This window comes from Aegilops tauschii, chromosome 1 (assembly GCF_002575655.3).
Source record: "Aegilops tauschii subsp. strangulata cultivar AL8/78 chromosome 1, Aet v6.0, whole genome shotgun sequence".
In the NCBI taxonomy this organism is placed as follows: Eukaryota; Viridiplantae; Streptophyta; class Magnoliopsida; order Poales; family Poaceae; genus Aegilops; species Aegilops tauschii.
This window is the reverse complement of record NC_053035.3, coordinates 26,928,018-26,946,882: the sequence shown is the minus strand read 5'-3', so window position 1 is coordinate 26,946,882 and position 18,865 is coordinate 26,928,018. Positions and strand designations below refer to the sequence as shown.

At 45.4% G+C, this 18,865-nt stretch overlaps 1 protein-coding gene across 1 annotated transcript; it reads left to right on the top strand.

Moving 5' to 3' along the window:
* Window positions 1–870: 870 nt before the first annotated feature.
* LOC109759780 (uncharacterized) lies at window positions 871–7,307 on the top strand. Its single transcript, XM_020318621.4, has 11 exons — window positions 871–1,279; window positions 1,998–2,092; window positions 2,226–2,379; window positions 3,047–3,112; window positions 3,205–3,344; window positions 4,092–4,218; window positions 5,067–5,212; window positions 5,925–6,060; window positions 6,392–6,476; window positions 6,612–6,856; window positions 6,997–7,307. The coding sequence occupies exons 1-11, from the start codon at window positions 962–964 to the stop codon at window positions 7,114–7,116; spliced, it is 1,632 nt and encodes a 543-aa protein (XP_020174210.1). The 5' UTR covers window positions 871–961; the 3' UTR covers window positions 7,117–7,307.
* The last annotated feature ends 11,558 nt before the right edge of the window (window positions 7,308–18,865 follow it).

Genomic DNA, 18,865 nt, shown 5'->3' with positions numbered 1-18,865 from the left:
CCCCACCTCTAGAACCCTTGTGTTAATTCCGATAAGGCAAGTTTCTCCTAGACGCGATCTGATTTGATTGCATGCCTTTACTGGGTAAATCGAGCATCGCCTCCCACCAGATTTCGCAGCGCCCCCTCCGCATCTACGTTCATAAATATAGGAAAAATATTTATTTGGTTTTATCGCTTTAGGAAAATTAACATAGATTTATACCATTTTTTACAAGAAGCAACTCCATCATCATAAACAAATTGGTAGTATGAACCACCGAACCCCCTAAGCGTCCACCATGATCACAAAAGGGTTGAGTGCATCGATTCAGACTTAATACTTTGCAAAACATTTCAATGCTATATAGTAGTTTTACCAAAGTCACATTAAAACGCCAGGAGCGTGTCTCTTTGACTAATATTTAGCCCGAACCGAGCCGATTATAAATTCTTTTATTTGACGTGAAACACCATTCATTCGATTAACTAGTGGGTCCATCAATATTGCCGGCCACAACACACCGCTTACATCTCGGGGTAGATCAGTAAGCCAAATATGTTGGTTGTCGATCATATCCCTCGAACCATAACCAGCTAGTAGATGAGTATTTATATTACAAAGACGAGAACAAGCATCAATCTTATAATCAATGAAGTCCATTTATAGCTTGAACTTAGCTTCTTTTAAACAGGATTGCAAGTTTTCTAGAAAAGAAAAAAGGACCACCTCAGAAAAAAAAAAGCAAAGGACTATCAGGGCCAGGCCAAAACTCGCTGGCCGCCCAAACGCCCTGCCGCGGCCCGGCCCTGTGAAAAGCCCAAACGCTCTGCGTCTGGGTGGGGTTTTCGTGCAATTATTAAACCAGACCTACGCTCCCGTTCCGCATTGCGTGCGCCCTCGCAGTCGAACGGCCTCGCCACCCCCGCTCCTCTCCTCTCCTCTCCTCTCGCCCACGCCCGCCACCGCCGAAGAAGCTCCCATGGCGGGCGGAGCGGGGAAGGACGACGAGCCCGAGCCGCCGCGGGAGCTGGACGCGGCGGGCGAGCGAACCAGCCCCGATCACCACGCTCCGGCGTCGCCGGGCGCTTCCGAGGAGGAAGAGGGCGCCAGCGGAGCAGTCGAGGCGGGGCAGGACGACGCGCCCGAGCCGGAGGACGACCAGGAAGAGGGCGGAGACACCACGGAGGACGACGAGGACGAGGAGGAGGAGGGGTACGGGGAGGAGGAGGAGGGAGACGAGGACGAGGACGAGGAGGACGCCCCGACGCACCTGCCGTTCGCGCCCGCGGAGGAAGAGGTACGCGGCCTCGCCTCGCCTCGCCTCCCACCCCATCTCCCCGCCTCGCGTGCCCTTCCCTCTGCGGCCGCGCGACGAGGGTTTTTGCGTCGCTCGCGTGGTTTCCATTTCCCTCGCTCTCGCGAGCATTCCGTCGAGCGGTTGGTGCGCGCTTCGAGGGTGACCGCTGTTGTTAGAATAACCAAGCGATTCCGCGCCTCAGGGTGAGCGAGGACAGCCCGCGCGGCACGTTGTGCCCGATGCTGGTTGAATCCTCCTCCATCCATGGGACAGAGGGTGAATTCCTGGGGAACACGAACATCCATCTTGCATTTGCTTTGCTATTGTGATTTGTGGGCCATGCAATTTGCATTTACGGCTGAGAACTGCCACTATGTTTAGACGCCCAAATCTGTTATTACAACTGGGGTTTAATTGCAGCGTTTTTGGAGCAATTGTTTCTAGATGATGCCAATTTGCATTTACAGCTGACTACTATGAATATGGCACTACAACTGGAGTTTACTTACCAAGCAACTGCTTATCGTGAATATGAAACTTTAATGTACATAGTTTTCGCAATTGGTGCTTAGTTGCCCTGTTTAGTTGCTTTGTCATCAATATTTTCATTTAGATGCCTTGTCAGGAAGTCGTAAATAGTTGCCAAACATGCTCCCTTGGAATTATAGTAATATCGTGTTGTGTTAATGTTCAATCTTCTGGTTGTAATTATCTGCAGTCACTTGAGGAGACAACTACAGTCGATCCAAGCTATACTATCTCTCTTATAAGGCAACTAATACCTAAGGGATCCAGTTTGGAGAAAGAGTTCGGGTGAGTGGTACTTCCAGATTCCCCCCCATAAAGTTTGTTTAGCAATGAATGCTGTTATTAAAGCGACCTGGTTGTCCTAATAATGTCTACCTCATGCAAAAGGTGACAAGCAAACGTTCAATTCTAATGACAGGGATTCAACGCAACCGGATAACACGGATCCTTCTGAGAAAAGTGACAAGCAGGGTCTTCCAGAAGAAAGGAGTGTCAGTCCTAAGGATCAGTGGGAAGAGTGTGGTTATATTCTGTGGGAACTTGCGGCTAGTACACCTCAAGCAGAACTTATGGTATTTATCTGCATCATTCTCTTGTAGAAGGATGTATTTCTTCTATAGGTTTGTCATAAAGAAAAGGCGGACTGTTCTGCTATATGAAACTTGTTTATTGCTGCTCAATTTTTTACTGAACAAGATACTAGCAAGCAGGAAGTGTGAGAGATTTTGATTGCCTTTTCTGCACTGGCTGTAGACATTGTTTGGATATCCTGGATTTTAATACGATGTGGTTGGCTTGTTAGATCAATTAGTAGTAGATAAGCAAAAAGTTAAGGTGGATAACTGTAACTGTTTCATTCCTTTAGTTTTGTAGCTCCTTTGTGCTTATATTTTATCTTCCTGGCCCTGAATTTTGTTCTGTATCAGTTTATTGTAGCAAATTCTTTACTATAATTTGTGAACCATATAAATTATTGCTGGTGATAGCTACATGTAGTGTGAATGCTTATGTCATAATAACATGCTAATTCTAACAAACATTCTAAATGGAAGAATGGCCAGGTTGCAGTAAGTCAAAAGTATTTCTCCTAAATCCTAATTGATCTAAGAGCAAATCAAGTGTTCAAAGGAACTACAAAAGGAAATTAAGGCATAATAAACAGAATTACCCACCTTCCTTTATACCTTAGTAATTGTGCATCTTCTGCTGCTAACAACACATTATATTTAACCCTTGTAGATTAATAACCTTGTGATTGAAGTGCTCTTGGAAAACCTTCGTACGGCAAATTCTTCTAGGGTGAAGGTGAAATGAAATTTTCCTCTACTGCTACCTCCTCTCTTTTTGCTAAGCATGTATTAAAGTATCTTGTTTCTTTGAATCTTTTGTTCCTGCAGGAAATTTGTCTTGGAATCATGGGAAACTTAGTCTGTCATGAATCTCTAGTTGCTGCAATCTCTTTGAAAAATGGTTTAATTGCAACTGTCGTGGAGCAATTGTTTCTAAATCATGTCAAATGCCTTTCTGAAACATTCAGGTTGGGTATCTTTGGGATTATGTTTTCTTTTTTTTGCCGGACTCAAAGTTATTATTTAGAACCAATTTTTTATTATTTATTTATCAGCCGTTTGACAAGCTATTTACTATTCTAGCATTGCAAGATATTTCATCCCGTGAAATTTAAGTCTTATATCATGTGAAATAGATCTGGGTAGTTTAGCTCAGCACACACACGATTACCATGTTGATATATTATTTATGTTCTTGAATTTGTGCATTTTGTATTGGCCAGATACCCATTCAATTTTACCACATAACTATGCAAATGCCCAAATGCAAAACTACACATACTTACATCACATGTTACATGCATACCTACATTTGGACATACCCAATCAATCAGAAGTTGTTGAAGTTGTGGATGAAAATGCTTGAACATACAGCACTTTTGCAAAAATATAATCATTTTTCAACTGTGTTAGTAGGTTATGTACTTATGTTATTAATCATTTGGGGGATAGGAGCTAAGTAAATTTAGATTTTGTTTTTCTTGATAATTTAACTTTCTATTGTCGATGTTCAAAACTTGGAGAAGCTGCTTTCTAATTGTTCTGAGTTGTAGACAATGAGAACTGAGAAGGTCCATCTATGCTCTGTTCTTTTTTGCTTATTTTGACTTGTGTTACTGTCTGTAAACAAAATTCTTACACCCCGAGATAGTTGGAATGAGTATTGCTGCTAAATTTCATCAGTGGTGCATCCTCACACATTTTTTCTTAGACAGGTTGTTGGCTGCCATTCTTCAGTCCAGTGCATCTGTTTCTTGGGCTCAAGCTCTTTTACCTGATGAGATTCTTTCACGTATTCTACTGATAGTTGGGAAGACAGATAGTACTACATTAATTGAAAAGGTATTGTACTGAATTCGTATATGCAACTTGTTGTGACTGCGTATTGTACTGAATTTGTATATGCAACTTGTTGTGACTAATCCGTAGAGTTGGTCCACACAACTTTAGTGACTTTTGTTCTTTTTAAATTGAATTTTGACATATATGGATACATTATATTTCTTTTGTAGGACTTGTGTAACATAAATGATTTGAATCATCTTAGCTCATTTTTCTATATGTGATGGTTAGGCATGTGTGTTTGCCTGCTTAACTCTTTTATCTGTTCACCATATCCTGAGGTAGTTTCAAGAAGGTCGTCATCGAATAGTTTCTATGGACTGTTTCATCTTCCCAAACACTTCTTAGTTGTATGGTCCAGTGTTACTCATTGCTACTATATCCATGTTATCTGAACAATGTAGAATTATCCTTGGTCAGAATGAGGTCCTTTTTTATCCATGGCAATTGCTTGGTTCTCTTCTGTGAAAATTCTTCTCTTAGGAGAATATCTGAATTTTTTTGACTGCATTTTGGTAACAGTTGATACTCTTGAGAAACATGTGACTGCAAATTGCAATTTTATCAAACTTTTAGCTGCAGGGGTCTATTTGAACTAGCATCTATTTGCTTATCATTCTACAATAACTTCTATAGCAGTGAAAGCCTTTATTTTCCTACAATTATACTGTAAAACTAATGTTGCCTATTGTTATGTGTTGTATGATTTGGTTGAAATTGTCAGCCCAGCCGAACTATCACAACTACTTTCATCTTATTATACTATGGTTCAGCTGAAAAATGTCCATCCTTTATATTTGCATGTGTTCAACTGTTTGGTTATTTCTTATGTGAATTACTGGTTGCAGATCATTGACTTCCTATCAACTGTCATTGATAATCGAGATGTGATTGCTATACTTATCCAGCCCTTGCTTAAACTGGGTTTAGTTGACCGTGTTATTGGGTTACTAACAAATGAGATTGAAAGACCACCGGATGAGAAGCTAGACAGGTATGTTGAACTAACTTGAAATTCGGCAAGATTTTCATTTTATAAAAGTTATCTGTTACAGATTTTGAACTATTATTGTTCAATGTATCATGGGAGCTTCTCCTATGCACTCCCTCCATCCAAAATGCAAGGTGTATTAATTTTGAGAAAGTCAAACTTATCTAGGTTTGGTCAAATAGAAAAGCGTTTGACCTTTTGAAAAACTAATACACTTTACATTTTAGATTGGAGGGAGTATTTGGTACATTTTCTGTAGTTTAAGAAGAAATCATAGGAAAAACACCTAAGGGCCTGTTTGGATATGTGGTATTTCTCTGGAGATTTATGGCATTCAGTTCGATTATGGGCTGAATGCTGAAGCTCCCAAAACAGTTGTGTAAGGAACCCTCAAGGATTTGAATCCTCCATAGTCCCGTTTAAAGTCATTGTTTAAAAGAGATCCTTAAAGCTTCATAGAATATTTTTTATATTCATGCCTTCCAGGCAAAGTTTTGGTCCTTAACCTGTCTTCTGAGATGCGGCCATTTGTTGTTTTCCAATAATATTGTCTGAGCATTTTAAATTTCTTACATTCCCACTTCCTAGTTTTAATTTAATAGGACTGTAGCTGCATTTCTCTGTCACTGCGATAACCCTTCTTAGTTTTTGAATTTTGAATTAACAACCTGGGACAGTAATGGATTCACCTTACCTTTTTCTTAACACGTTTCAGAAAGGGTTCTCTTGATTTGATCCTTCACTTCATGGAAGAATTATCAGCCATACACTGTGTTTCAAAGGCAATGACATCGAATGACCGGCTGATTAAAGTGCTAGTTAACATGATCAAGTCGCCTGATAAAGTTGAGGTGAGCTTGTTGCCACCGCTACCATTTCATATATTTGTTCATCAGCCCAGTCGAATTCTGGTTCATACATTTTGGAAGAAATGCATTATGCTGTTGCCTCCTTAGTACCGAATTGTTAGCTTGACCAACTCATAACTCTTAACAAGCAAGCTGTTCCTATTTTTTTGATTGTCAGTAAGTCATGAATTTTTTTTCCGGAAATTTGAAGAAACATTCCTTGCCTCTTCCATTTTTACATTTGGCAAAATTCACCTTGCATTAATTCTTGTGAGTCCCCACCCTTGCAAGTCAAGCATGGTAATTGTATTCTTATTCACAAACTCTTCTTCAGGTTGCAAGCTATTGCGCTTCGGTGGTGATTGTAATATCAAATATTTTGACAGATGGAAAGCATTTGGTGCCTAAGATATCCCATGGTAGGCACATTTTTTGTTAGCACTTATCTTATTTTCTAAGCAACTATCGTATTTGCTAAGCAGTGCACTGCATGACTTGAAATCAATGTTTCCATTTAGTGCCATTACAGTGATCCAGTCTTTCAATTGTTTCAGATTTACCGTTCCTGGAGGGCCTACTTGAAGTTCTTCCAGAGGTCCCTGATGATGACCAAGCTCGATATGCACTTTGGAGTATCTTATCGTGTATTCTGGCACAAGTGCAAGGAACTGGGTTGAACTCCTCGTCCCTCGACCAGTTTGCGTCTCTGTTCTCAGGCAAGTTCGGCCTCATCAAAGCTGACCTCGAGAGTCAGGTGACACCTGAGGATGCTCTCCTGAAGGGATGGATATCGACATGTGTATCCTTTAAAACAATATATACAAGTTGACCTTCATGGAAGTCTAGATCTTAAGCTACATTTACAAACTAACATGATGGGATACATCTCGGCAGCAGCAATCGCATTGTTTTTCCTATGCTACAAAATATCTGTAACAGCTCATGGCAATCTCCTTCTTCATGGTGAGATGGATCGAGGAGAAGCCCTCCCAGGGCAACGAAGACGCCATCGACAATGCTCGGAAGGTGCTGAGCTACTGCCAGAACGCGCTCTGCTAACCGGAAACCCCACTCCACTGACAAGCTTGCTGCGGTTTGTAATCAACGGTGCTGACCTGAGAGAGAATGCGGCATCTGGCCGCTGTGATTTTGGAACCGGGAGTCGGTTATAGTCTACTGTCGTTTCAGACTACTGCAACCTGTAAAGAAAATCGGCGAATGGAGATTAACTAGGGGCATGGGTGGGGATATACGAGTTTTGGGCATGGGTGGTGATAGAGCTTTTTTTTTTTTGGGGGGGGGGGGGGGGGGGGGGATGTCCGATTGCCAAGTTTGATAAATCGCAAATTTGGCCTAAAGTTTTTGTTTTCTGGGTAAAAACTATCTCTGTCATCCGAATCGATATGTAAACCTGAGACATGGATGCAGATGTGGTTTTTATCGCTACGTTTGAATGCCAGTTTTCTCTTACTTCTTGGTGAAAATACTGTACCCTCTTTGACTGGAATCAAATAGCACCGTTGTAAAGGCACAAACGCAGCTACTATCATCCCGAGACATTTTGGAAACAATTTTTTAAAAACTATTTTTGTTAACAAATGATGTAGTGTTATACTGGTGTTAAAAGTTCGGCAAAGAACTGACACTTTTTGGGTGAATAGAAAACAAATGCGGCACAATATAAAAAGTTATTATTCACACTTTTTGTACTCGCAAATTAATTTATTTTTTGCCCTGAAGCTGACTATGAATTTTGTTTTTCTCCATTGTAACCCGTAGTGGCGGCAAGGTTCAGTTTTATTGTATGAAACCCAAGGTTCAGTGTTATTAAGTTTTTTTTTATGGAAGCAGCACTTGTTTTTGTATTTTTTAGAAAAAGCAAGGTTTAGGTCGGTCAGGTGTAATTAGTATCATCATGATATTGAATATTACCTTTACCAACAATTTAGGTTTTTGAGTTGGGATTAATTTTCAAGTTTAAATCATCATGTTCCTGTGGCAGTTTTCGAGTTATTCATATCCTAATAGTTACTGTAGGTGGCGTGGCGTGGCGGTGGCAATGGTCGTTCGGTGGTCCATAGACCTCGATGTAATTTATGTTTAAGGTGTTCTGTATTTTCGGTGAATCTTTATAATAGATCTGATCTTTTCGCAGAAAAAAAAAGAGTTATAGTATGTACTTCTTTTACGGAAGCAATACTAGTTACTCCCTCGGATCTATATTAATTGTCAGTCTTTTTTTAAGGGAATATTAATTGTCACTCATGCTACAATTTCGAAAGAAGTGTTGTTTTTAGCTCATGAATGCCCGTACCACAAATATTGGGGCCTTTCACCGTCTGAGCCCAGCTTAAAAGGCCGCATCGATTATGTCCAGCCCTTCCAACCATTTGCGCCCACAAAGGCCACAACTGCCAGTGAGAAAAATGGAGGGACCGCCATGGACTGCTCGCTGGCGGCGCTGAAGCTGTTGGCCTCGCAGCTCCCGGGCTCCACCTCCTCCGAGGGCTCCTCCCCGGCGCAGATGCTGTTGGGCATCCGCTTCCAGCGCGCCTGGATCCAGGTCCTGGCCGCCTTCTTCCCTGGCCCGTCCCTTGCTTGTTTTCTCCGACCCGAGGATGCCAAGGGCCAGCCCTGGCGCCCAGGATCTCCCAAACCTCCCTCGTTTTTTCTTGCCTTCTCCGTTTCTCAGATGTGAATGTGATAGACGTGTCTGTTGACCAGCTTTGCTTGTGCCGCAACATTTGCTGCTGTTGCTTAGCAACATTAGCTGTATGCCTGTATTTCCCCTGGAAAAAAAAAGCCGAATCATGTAATAAGAAACTGCATGCAAAGATAACCTGGGATTTACTTTAGAACCCCCTCAGGATGATCGATGCAAGAGTTGAACAATCCCAGCCACCATCAAAATACTCTGCAGCTCTACTCTTTGCAGTAAAGGCTTCTTTTACGACAAGATGGCCTCATGAACTAAGGGGCCGTTCGGAAACTCTCCGCTCCTAACTCCGCTGCAGGAGCGGAGGGGCATCTAGTGTAATTTGAGAGAGCAGCCAAATGGGCGCTCCGCCCGCTTCGCTCCCTGGCGAGGAGCGGAGAATTACCGAACACGGCTTAATTCATTATTGTTTTTTGCGGGTAAAACTTTCATTCTATTCATTTTCAATCATGGTAGTACAATGAACACTAGAAATAATAAAAATTACATCCAGATTCATAGACTACTTAGCGACGACTACAAGCACTGAAGTGAGCCGAAGACGCGCCGTTGTCATCGCCCCTCCCTCGCCGGAGCCGGGCAAACATTATTGTAGTAGACAGTCGGAAAGTCGTCGTGCTAAGTCCCCATGGAACCAACGCACCAGAACAGCAACTGCCGCAGATGAAGAGTGTAGATCAAAAGAATCCAACCTGAAGACACACGAACGAAGACGAACGACGAACAGATCCGAGCAAATCCACCAAAGACAGATCTGCCGGAGACGCACCTCCACATCAAGATGGCAATGGGGCCCCGAAACCCGCGTCCCCGTGGGTTTTTACCCTATTAGGAGACGGGGATGGGCATCTTTTCATCCCCGCGGGGCTGTTGTTGGGCACATTATACAACACGACACATTTCGTGGGTTTACACCCGTTTCGGTAGTCCCTGAACCCGAAACCCGGCAATACCCGCGAAATTACATTATATTTTTACCACCGTAGTCATCTTACCCCTGAAATCTTAGAGGCCTTGATGTGCTCACAAGATTGGATAAGAAACAAATATAAAGGTGTGTCTTTCTTTACATATCATCATAAAGTTTGTCATTATCTTGCTGCAATGTTTCATAAGATGTTCATTACTACTTATTTGATTCTCATAGATGTTGACAATGAATAAGGACAAAGCTTTTGGAGTTGTATTCAAGACATTCAAGAGGGAATGCAGGTGAAGTACAGGTACTTGAAAATTTCATATACTAATCTGCATATTTTTCTCATGTTTAACTTTAGCTTGAGCGAATTTTGATCTTCCCTAGGACTTGGCACTTTGATTTGGCATTGGAAGATTTGAAGATGGTCGTTTGGAGGCTTGGAGATGTGAAAGATGCCATGATGATTCCAACTTTAAAGTGATTTGTGAACTATAAGTTCTATTTCAGAACTTATATAGCTGTTGAACCATCTACTATTGTTTTTTGTCGAAATTTACTCAAGTTATGCTGCTGAAATGTGCTTGTTTTGCTGCTGAAATGTTATTCTTTGTCGCCACTATGTTTGTTTAAATATTTTGATTTTATCGTGGGTTCCCCGAAACCCGATGGGTTTAGGGGACGGGCAGAAAACTAGCCCCGCACACGGTGATGGGACGGGGACGGGTTTACGATTTTCTCGTGGGGATGGGTTTGGGAAGGCAAAACCCGATGGGTTTCGTCCCCATTGCCATCTTGACTTCCACACGCCCACCGATGATGCTAGACGCATCACCGGAACAGGGGCTGGCCTAATTCATTATTATCTGACCTGGTAAAAGTGCCACTCCCTCCAATCCATAATAACTATCGTTTTGTTTGTCAGCCGATGGTCCAAACTGGACGTCAGTTAAGCTTGTGCCTTTTTTGTCAAAACGGCCGCAACTTCCTCCTCCTCCTCCTCCACCAAAAAAGCTAGGGTTTGTGCCTCTCGCCGGCTCGCCGCAGGTCTTCCTCGTCTTCGGTGGCCCTAGGGCCATGGAGGTGAGGTGGAACCTGGTAAGGGCCAGCGAGAGGGCTCCGTTGTTAGTCGTTCCTTTCAGATTTGTTTGGGTTTGTGTCCCTGCTCAAGAAGACGAGACGGCGGCGGCTCCCTGAAGATGGAATAAAGGTCTCCCCGCCTAGCCCCCATTCCAATCACTACTAGGAAAAGGCCTACTAATGGCGCACCTAATTTGGCAATTAATGGCGCATTAGTGGTGCGCCATTAGTGCCACGCCATTAGTATATTTTACTAATGGCGCACCACTGGTGCGCCATTAGTATCTGGTATACTAATGGCGCACCCCAGATGCGCCATTAGTATATACAACAGTGCGACATTAGTATGCCTCCCAGGGGGCCATCTATACCCAGGTGCTTTGGCATACTAATGGCGCACAACAACAGGATGCGCCATTAGTAACTTCGGCATACTAATGGCGCACTGTTTAGTGATGCGCCATTAGTATCCTTTGCTATTTTTGAATTTGGATCTGGATCGCGATTTTTTTGCCCATTTTTTGCTCTTTTTTTGGCTCATTTTTTTGCATGATATTATTTCAAATTTTGTTCCTGTTTTTGGATCTTGTACGTTCTTTTGCCGTGTTCTTTTGCCGGAGAGGAGTTCGCCGGAGAGGAGGAGGAGGAGGTCGCCGGAGAGGTGCTCGCCTACATCGCCGGAGAGGAGGAGGAGGTCGCCGGAGAGGAGTTCACCGGAGCATCGGAGAGGAGGAAGGAGAAACCATGAGGGGAGCTCACCGAAGAGGAGGGAGGAGGAGCTCACCGAAGAGGAGGGAGGAGGAGCTCACCGGAGAGGAGGGAGTAGGAGCTCACCGGAGAGGAGGGAGGAGGAGCTCACCGGAGAGGAGGGAGGAGGAGCTCACCGGAGAGGAGGGAGAAGGAGATGAAGTGGAGGAGAAGAATGAAGAGGTAAGGAGGAGAGGACACGCCCAGCCATATATACGGCATAGTAATGGCGCACCGTGGGCAGGTGCGCCATTACTATTTATTTATTTATTTTATTTATTTTGAATTTTAAAGGCGGGAAGATACTAATGGCGCACCATGGGCAGGTGCGCCATTAGTAACTTTTTTTTTATTTTTTTGATTTATTTTGAATTTTGAAGGCGGGAAGATACTAATGGCGCACCATGGGCAGGTGCGCCATTAGTAACTTTTTTTTTATTTTTTTAATTTATTTTGAATTTTGAAGGTGGGAAGATAGTAATGGCGCACCATGGGCAGGTGCGCCATTAGTAAGTTTGATTTTTTTTGAATTTTTTTGCCTCTCCAGATCTTAAAAGCCCCGTATCTTTTTTTCTGTTAGGTTTTTGAGGATTTTGAAAAAACGGGGTTCCCCCTCTTAGGTTTTTAATTTATTTTTTCTGTTAGGTTTTTGAGGATTTTGAAAGCCCCGTATCACATGGGAAACTTATTTTTTTTTTTGACATTTCCGTCATTTTCTTTTATTTTTTTAAAACTGAAAAGGCGGTCCGGGGGGGTGCATTCGGTGGAATGGGCCCAGTTACTAATGGCGCACCGTGGGGGTGGTGCGCCATTAGTAGTTCACCTAGTAATGGCGCACCTCCCCAACCGTGCGCCATTAGTAGTTTTTCAAAAAAAAATATTTGAAACAAACAAAATTTATAATAAAATTACTAATGGCGCACCTGTGAGTGGTGCGCCATTAGTAGTTCAACTAGTAATGGCGCACCGTGGGAGTGGTGCGCCATTAGTAGTTGAACTACTAATGGCGCACCACTCACAGGTGCGCCATTAGTAGTTTAAAAAATAAAAATAAAAAAAATTTAAAATTTTTTTTGAAACATAATTACTAATGGCGCACCGTGGGGGGTGCGCCATTACTAGTTGAACTACTAATGGCGCACCATCCCACGGTGCGCCATTAGTAGTTTTGAAAAAATTAATTTTTTTTTACTAATGGCGCACCGTGGATGTGGTGCGCCATTAGTATTTTCACACTAATGGCGCACCGACACATGGTGCGCCATTAGTATTTAGTAATGGCGCACCACATGTACAGTGCGCCATTAGTGGCCATTCCATCTATAGCCCTTTTCCTAGTAGTGAGTGGTGCGTCTAGCATCGTTGGTGGGCGTTTGGAGGTGTGTCTCCGGCGGATCTATCCTCGGTGGATTTGCTCGGATCTAGTTGTTTTTCGTCTATGTTCGTGTGTCTTCGGATTGGATCCTTTCGATCTACGTTATCCTTCATCGGCGGCAGTTGCTGTTCTGGTGCGCTGGTTCTATGGGGCCTTAGCACGACGACTTCCCGACTGTCTACTACAACAAGTTGTGCCCGACTCTGGCGAGGGAGGGGCAATGACAGCAGCGCGCCTTCGGCTCGTTTCAGTGCTTGTAGTCGTCGCTAGGTGGTCTACGGACCTGGATGTAATTCTTATTATTTCTGGTGTTCGTTGTACTACCATGATTGAAGATGAATAGATTGGAAGTTTTCCGCAAGAAAAACTGTCAGTAGTTTTAGTGCAAAATTTTGAACTAAAACCACGACACTTATTATAGATCGGAGGGAGTAGTACTTATTAGTGTCAAACAAGGCGTATATGTGCAGGACTTGTATATGTTGTGGAGATCAACTTAGATACGTAGTTAGGCCCCGTTGTTATCTCTTTTCTGTTGTAACTTTTTTTTAGAAAAGGAGGATGACCCCGGCCTCTGCATTTGGATGATGCATGCGGCCACTTTGTTAATTATTCTGATAAGACCTTACAAAGTCATACAACAGTAAGACTAAAGCCACCGTCTAAGCAACAACTGTCGCTACACCTATCCAATTGATGAAGAGGCGCTGATAGCCTGGACCTAATACCAAACAGACATCGCAGCCAAACCTAAACAGTTAAGACCTGAGGTCCCAACCAGGACGTCTGCCTGGTATGGGGCACCTACCAGTCCGGCGCACTCCTCAACCAGGACGCCTGCCGGGTATGAGGCCGCCGCAGCCACCTGCCACGAGTCCATCTTCAGAGCTGTACTGTTGCATCTACTGTGCCAGGTCTCTGGCATCGACGCCACCATGACGCCAGACAGCGACGTCCTCCTGCGCGAGTCCATCCTCCCACATCGAACTCCGAATCTGCACTACACCATGCCGTCAAGATCCGTCGCCATCAATGTGTAGGATGAAGCACCGCTCCACCAAAAAAGCCGTCCGCTGGTCCCGCGAAGCCGAGTGCACCTCCAAGAATGCCGCCCCAAAGGGGGTTACGACACATGAATGCCGCCAACATCCGATCAGCTGATCTAGGGTTTCCCCCGGAAGTATTGATTGGAGTTGGGAGCTTCACCTCGATGATGCCTTCATGAAGGAAACGATGATAAGGGCATCGTCATCACCGGCTCTGGCCATCAACCGAAGACCAGGTTTTCACCCGGATCCGTCCCAAGAAATCCACCCAGCAACCTGTGCACCGTCTCGATCGCCTTCAAAGCCCCAGATCCAGCCGCCTAGATCCGGCGACCAACCACAGCAACAGTGCCACCGTGGGATCCCTGTCACACAGGCCACTGCCTGAGCGTGCCACCACTGGAGCCTAGGAGGAGGGCTCCCACCCCGCCTCGCCAAGTCGCGAGAGCCACCGAGAAGGATCCCGCGCGCTCGTCACCGTCTCTGACCCGAACAAATCCAAAGCAGATCGCCGTCATAGATCTGCCTTGGACAGGGACTGCACCAAGCCATGCCTCCGCGGGAAGCCCTAGCTTCACCAGCTGCCACCCTCCAGGGCCACCGCCCCGGATCCAAACAGAACCTCACCGCTGCCACCGGCCAAGTTCTGCCACCGCCGACCGGCCACTGCGACCTCTGCCGCCATGCCACCAACGGATCTGGGCGAGGATAGCCATCCTCCCCGAGGACACACGCCGCAGCCTCTTCCCTGCGTACTCGCACGGGAAGCCACCGTGGCCGCGTACCCACCCCTCGCCGGATGCCGCGCACGTGCCGCCCCGCCACCGGCGAACGCCGCCGCCACGAGGAGACCCGCACGCAGCCGCCACACAGCTCGGCGTCGACCCATCTGCAGCCGCGCCATGTGTTGGGGATCGTAGCAGAAATTTAAAATTTTCTACGCATCACCAAGATCAATCTATGGAGTCATCTAGCAACGAGGGAGAGGAGTGCATCTACATACCCTTGTAGGTCGCGAGTGGAAGCGTTCAAGTGAACGGGGTTGATGGAGTCGTACTCGTCGTGATCCAAATCACCGATGACCGAGCGCCGAACGGACGGCACCTCCGCGTTCAACACACGTACGGTTGGGGAAGACGTCTCCTCCTTCTTGATCCAGCAAGGGGGAAGGAGAGGTTGATGGAGATCCAGCAGCACGACGGCGTGGTGGTGGAAGTAGCGGGGATCTCGGCAGGGCTTCGCCAAGCTCAGCGAGAGGGAGAGGTGTCACGGGAGGGAGAGGGAGGCGCCAGGGGCTGTGGTGCGGCTGCCCTCCCTCCCCTCCACTATATATAGGGGCCCTGGGGGGGCGCCAGCCCCTGGGAGATCCAATCTCCAGGGGGGCGGCGGCCAAGGGGGGTGGCTTGCCCCCCAAGCCAAGTAGGGCGCCCCCCACCCCTAGGGTTTCCATCCCTAGGCACAGGGGGAGGCCCAAGGGGGGCGCACCAGCCCACTAGGGGCTGGTTCCCCTCCCACTTCAGCCCATGGGGCCCTCCGGGATAGGTGGTCCCACCCGGTGGACCCCCGGGACCCTTCCGGTGGTCCCGGTACAATACCGGTGACCCCCGAAACTTTCCTGGTGGCCGAAACTGGACTTCCTATATACAATTCTTTACCTCCGGTCCACTCCGGAACTCCTCGTGACGTCCGGGATCTCATCCGGGACTCCGAACAACTTTCGGGTTACGGCATACTAATATCTCTACAACCCTAGCGTCACCGAACCTTAAGTGTGTAGACCCTACGGGTTCGGGAGACATGCAGACATGACCGAGACGACTCTCCGGTCAATAACCAACAGCGGGATCTGGATACCCATGTTGGCTCCCACATGTTCCACGATGATCTCATCGGATGAACCACGATGTCGAGGATTCAATCAATCCCGTATACAATTCCCTTTGTCAATCGGTACGTTACTTGCCCGAGATTCGATCGTCGGTATCCAAATACCTCGTTCAATCTCGTTACCGGCAAGTCACTTTACTCGTACCGTAATGCATGATCCCGTGACCAACCACTTGGTCACTTTGAGTTCATTATGATGATGCATTACCGAGTGGGCCCAGAGATACCTCTCTGTCATACGGAGTGACAAATCCCAGTCTCGATCCGTGTTAACCCAACAGACACTTTCAGAGATACCTGTAGTGTACCTTTATAGTCACCCAGTTACGTTGTGACGTTTGGTACACCCAAAGCACTCCTACGGCATCCGGGAGTTACACGATCTCATGGTCTAAGGAAATGATACTTGACATTGGAAAAGCTCTAGCAAACGAACTACACGATCTTTGTGCTATGCTTAGGATTGGGTCTTGTCCATCACATCATTCTCCTAATGATGTGATCCCGTTATCAATGACATCCAATGTCCATAGTCAGGAAACCATGACTATCTGTTGATCAACGAGCTAGTCAACTAGAGGCTCACTAGGGACATGTTGTGGTCTATGTATTCACACATGTATTACGTTTTCCGGATAACACAATTATAGCATGAACAATAGACAATTATCATGAACAAGGAAATATAATAATAACCATTTTATTATTGCCTCTAGGGCATACTTCCAACAGTCTCCGACTTGCACTAGAGTCAATAATCTAGTTATATTGTGATGAATCGAACACCCATAGAGTTCTGGTGTTGATCATGTTTTGCTCTAGGGAGAGGTTTAGTCAACGGATCTGCTACATTCAGGTCCGTATGTACTTTACAAATATCTATGTCTCCATTTTGAACATTTTCACGAATGGAGTTGAAGCGACGCTTGATATGCCTGGTCTTCCTGTGAAACCTGGGCTCCTTAGCAAGGGCAATAGCTCCAGTGTTGTCACAGAAGAGAGTCATCGGGCCCGACACATTGGGAATCACCCCTAGGTCGGTAATGAACTCCTTCATCCAGATTGCTTCTTGTGCTGCCTCTGAGGCCGCCATGTACTCCGCTTCACATGTAGATCCCGCCACGACGCTTTGCTTGCAACTGCACCAGCTTACCGCCCCACCATTCAAAATATACACGTATCCGGTTTGTGACTTAGAGTCATCCAGATCTGTGTCGAAGCTAGCATCGACGTAACCCTTTACGACGAGCTCTTCGTCACCTCCATAAACGAGAAACATATCCTTAGTCCTTTTTAGGTACTTCAGGATATTCTTGACCGCTGTCCAGTGTTCCATGCCGGGATTACTTTGGTACCTTCCTACCAAACTTACGGCAAGGTTTACATCAGGTCTGGTACACAACATGGCATACATAATAGACCCTATGGCCGAGGCATATGGTACGACACTCATCTTTTCTCTATCTTCTGCCATGGTCGGGCATTGAGCCGTGCTCAATTGCACACCTTGCAATACAGGCAAGAACCCCTTCTTGGACTGGTCCATATTGAACTTCTTCAATATCTTGTCAAGGTACGTACTTTGTGAAAGACCAATAAGGCGTCTCGATCTATCTCTATAGATCTTGATGCCTAATATATAAGCAGCTTCTCCAAGGTCGTTCATTGAAAAACACTTATTCAAATAGGCCTTTATACTTTCCAAGAATTCTATATCATTTCCCATCAACTGTATGTCATCCACATATAATATGAGAAATGCTACAGAGCTCCCACTCACTTTCTTGTAAACACAGGCTTCTCCATAAGTCCGTGTAAACCCAAACGCTTTGATCATCTCATCAAATCGAATGTTCCAACTCCAAGATGCTTGCACCAGCCCATAGATGGAGGGCTGGAGCTTGCATACCTTGTTAGCATTCTTAGGATCGACAAAACCTTCCGGCTGCATCATATACAATTCTTCCTTAAGAAAGCCGTTAAGGAATGCCGTTTTGACGTCCATTTGCCATATCTCATAATCATAGAATGCGGCAATTGCTAACATGATTCGGACGGACTTCAGCTTCGCTACGGGTGAGAAAGTCTCATCGTAGTCAACCCCTTGAACTTGTCGATAACCCTTAGTGACAAGTCGAGCCTTATAGATGGTCACATTACCATCCGCGTCTGTCTTCTTCTTAAAGATCCATTTATTTTCTATGGCTCGCCGATCATCGGGCAAGTCAGTCAAAGTCCATACTTCGTTTTCATACATGGATCCTATCTCGGATTTCATGGCTTCTAGCCATTTGTCGGAATCTGGGCCCGCCATTGCTTCTTCATAGTTCGAAGGTTCACCGTTGTCTAACAACATGATTTCCAAGACAGGGTTGCCGTACCACTCTGGCGCGGAACGTGTCCTTATGGACCTACGAAGTTCAGTAGGAGCTTGATCCGAAGTACCTTGATCATCATCATCATTAACTTCCTCTCTAGTCGGTGCATGCACCACAGGAACATTTTCCTGAGCTGCGCTACTTTCCGCTTCAAGAGGTAGTACTTCATCAAGTTCCAGTTTCCTCCCACTTATTTCTTTCGAGAGAAACTCTTTCTCCAGAAAGGACCCGTTCTTGGCAACAAAGATCTTGCCTTCGGATCTGAGGTAGAAGGTATACCCAATGGTTTCCTTAGGGTATCCTATGAAGACGCATTTCTCCGACTTGGGTTCGCGCTTTTCAGGTTGAAGTCTCTTGACATAAGCATCGCATCTCCAAACTTTTAGAAACGACAGCTTAGGTTTCTTCCCAAACCATAATTCATACGGTGTCGTCTCAACGAATTTAGACGGTGCCCTATTTAAAATGAATGCGGCAGTCTCTAAAGCATAGCCCCAAAATGAGAGCGGTAGATCGGTAAGAGACATCATAGATCGCACCATATCCAATAGAGTGCGATTATGACGTTCGGACACACCGTTACGCTGAGGTGTTCCAGGCGGCGTGAGTTGTGAAACGATTCCACATTTCCTTAAGTGCGTACCAAATTCGTGACTTAAATAT

Excerpts from the sequence above, each read along its gene's own strand:
- LOC109759780 (XM_020318621.4), top strand. The coding sequence starts at position 962 with ATGGCGGGCGGAGCGGGGAAGGACGACGAGCCCGAGCCGCCGCGGGAG. Across the intron at positions 4,219-5,066 it reads GTACTACATTAATTGAAAAG|ATCATTGACTTCCTATCAAC; the intron begins GTATTGTACTGA and ends TACTGGTTGCAG. Across the intron at positions 5,213-5,924 it reads CCGGATGAGAAGCTAGACAG|AAAGGGTTCTCTTGATTTGA; the intron begins GTATGTTGAACT and ends AACACGTTTCAG.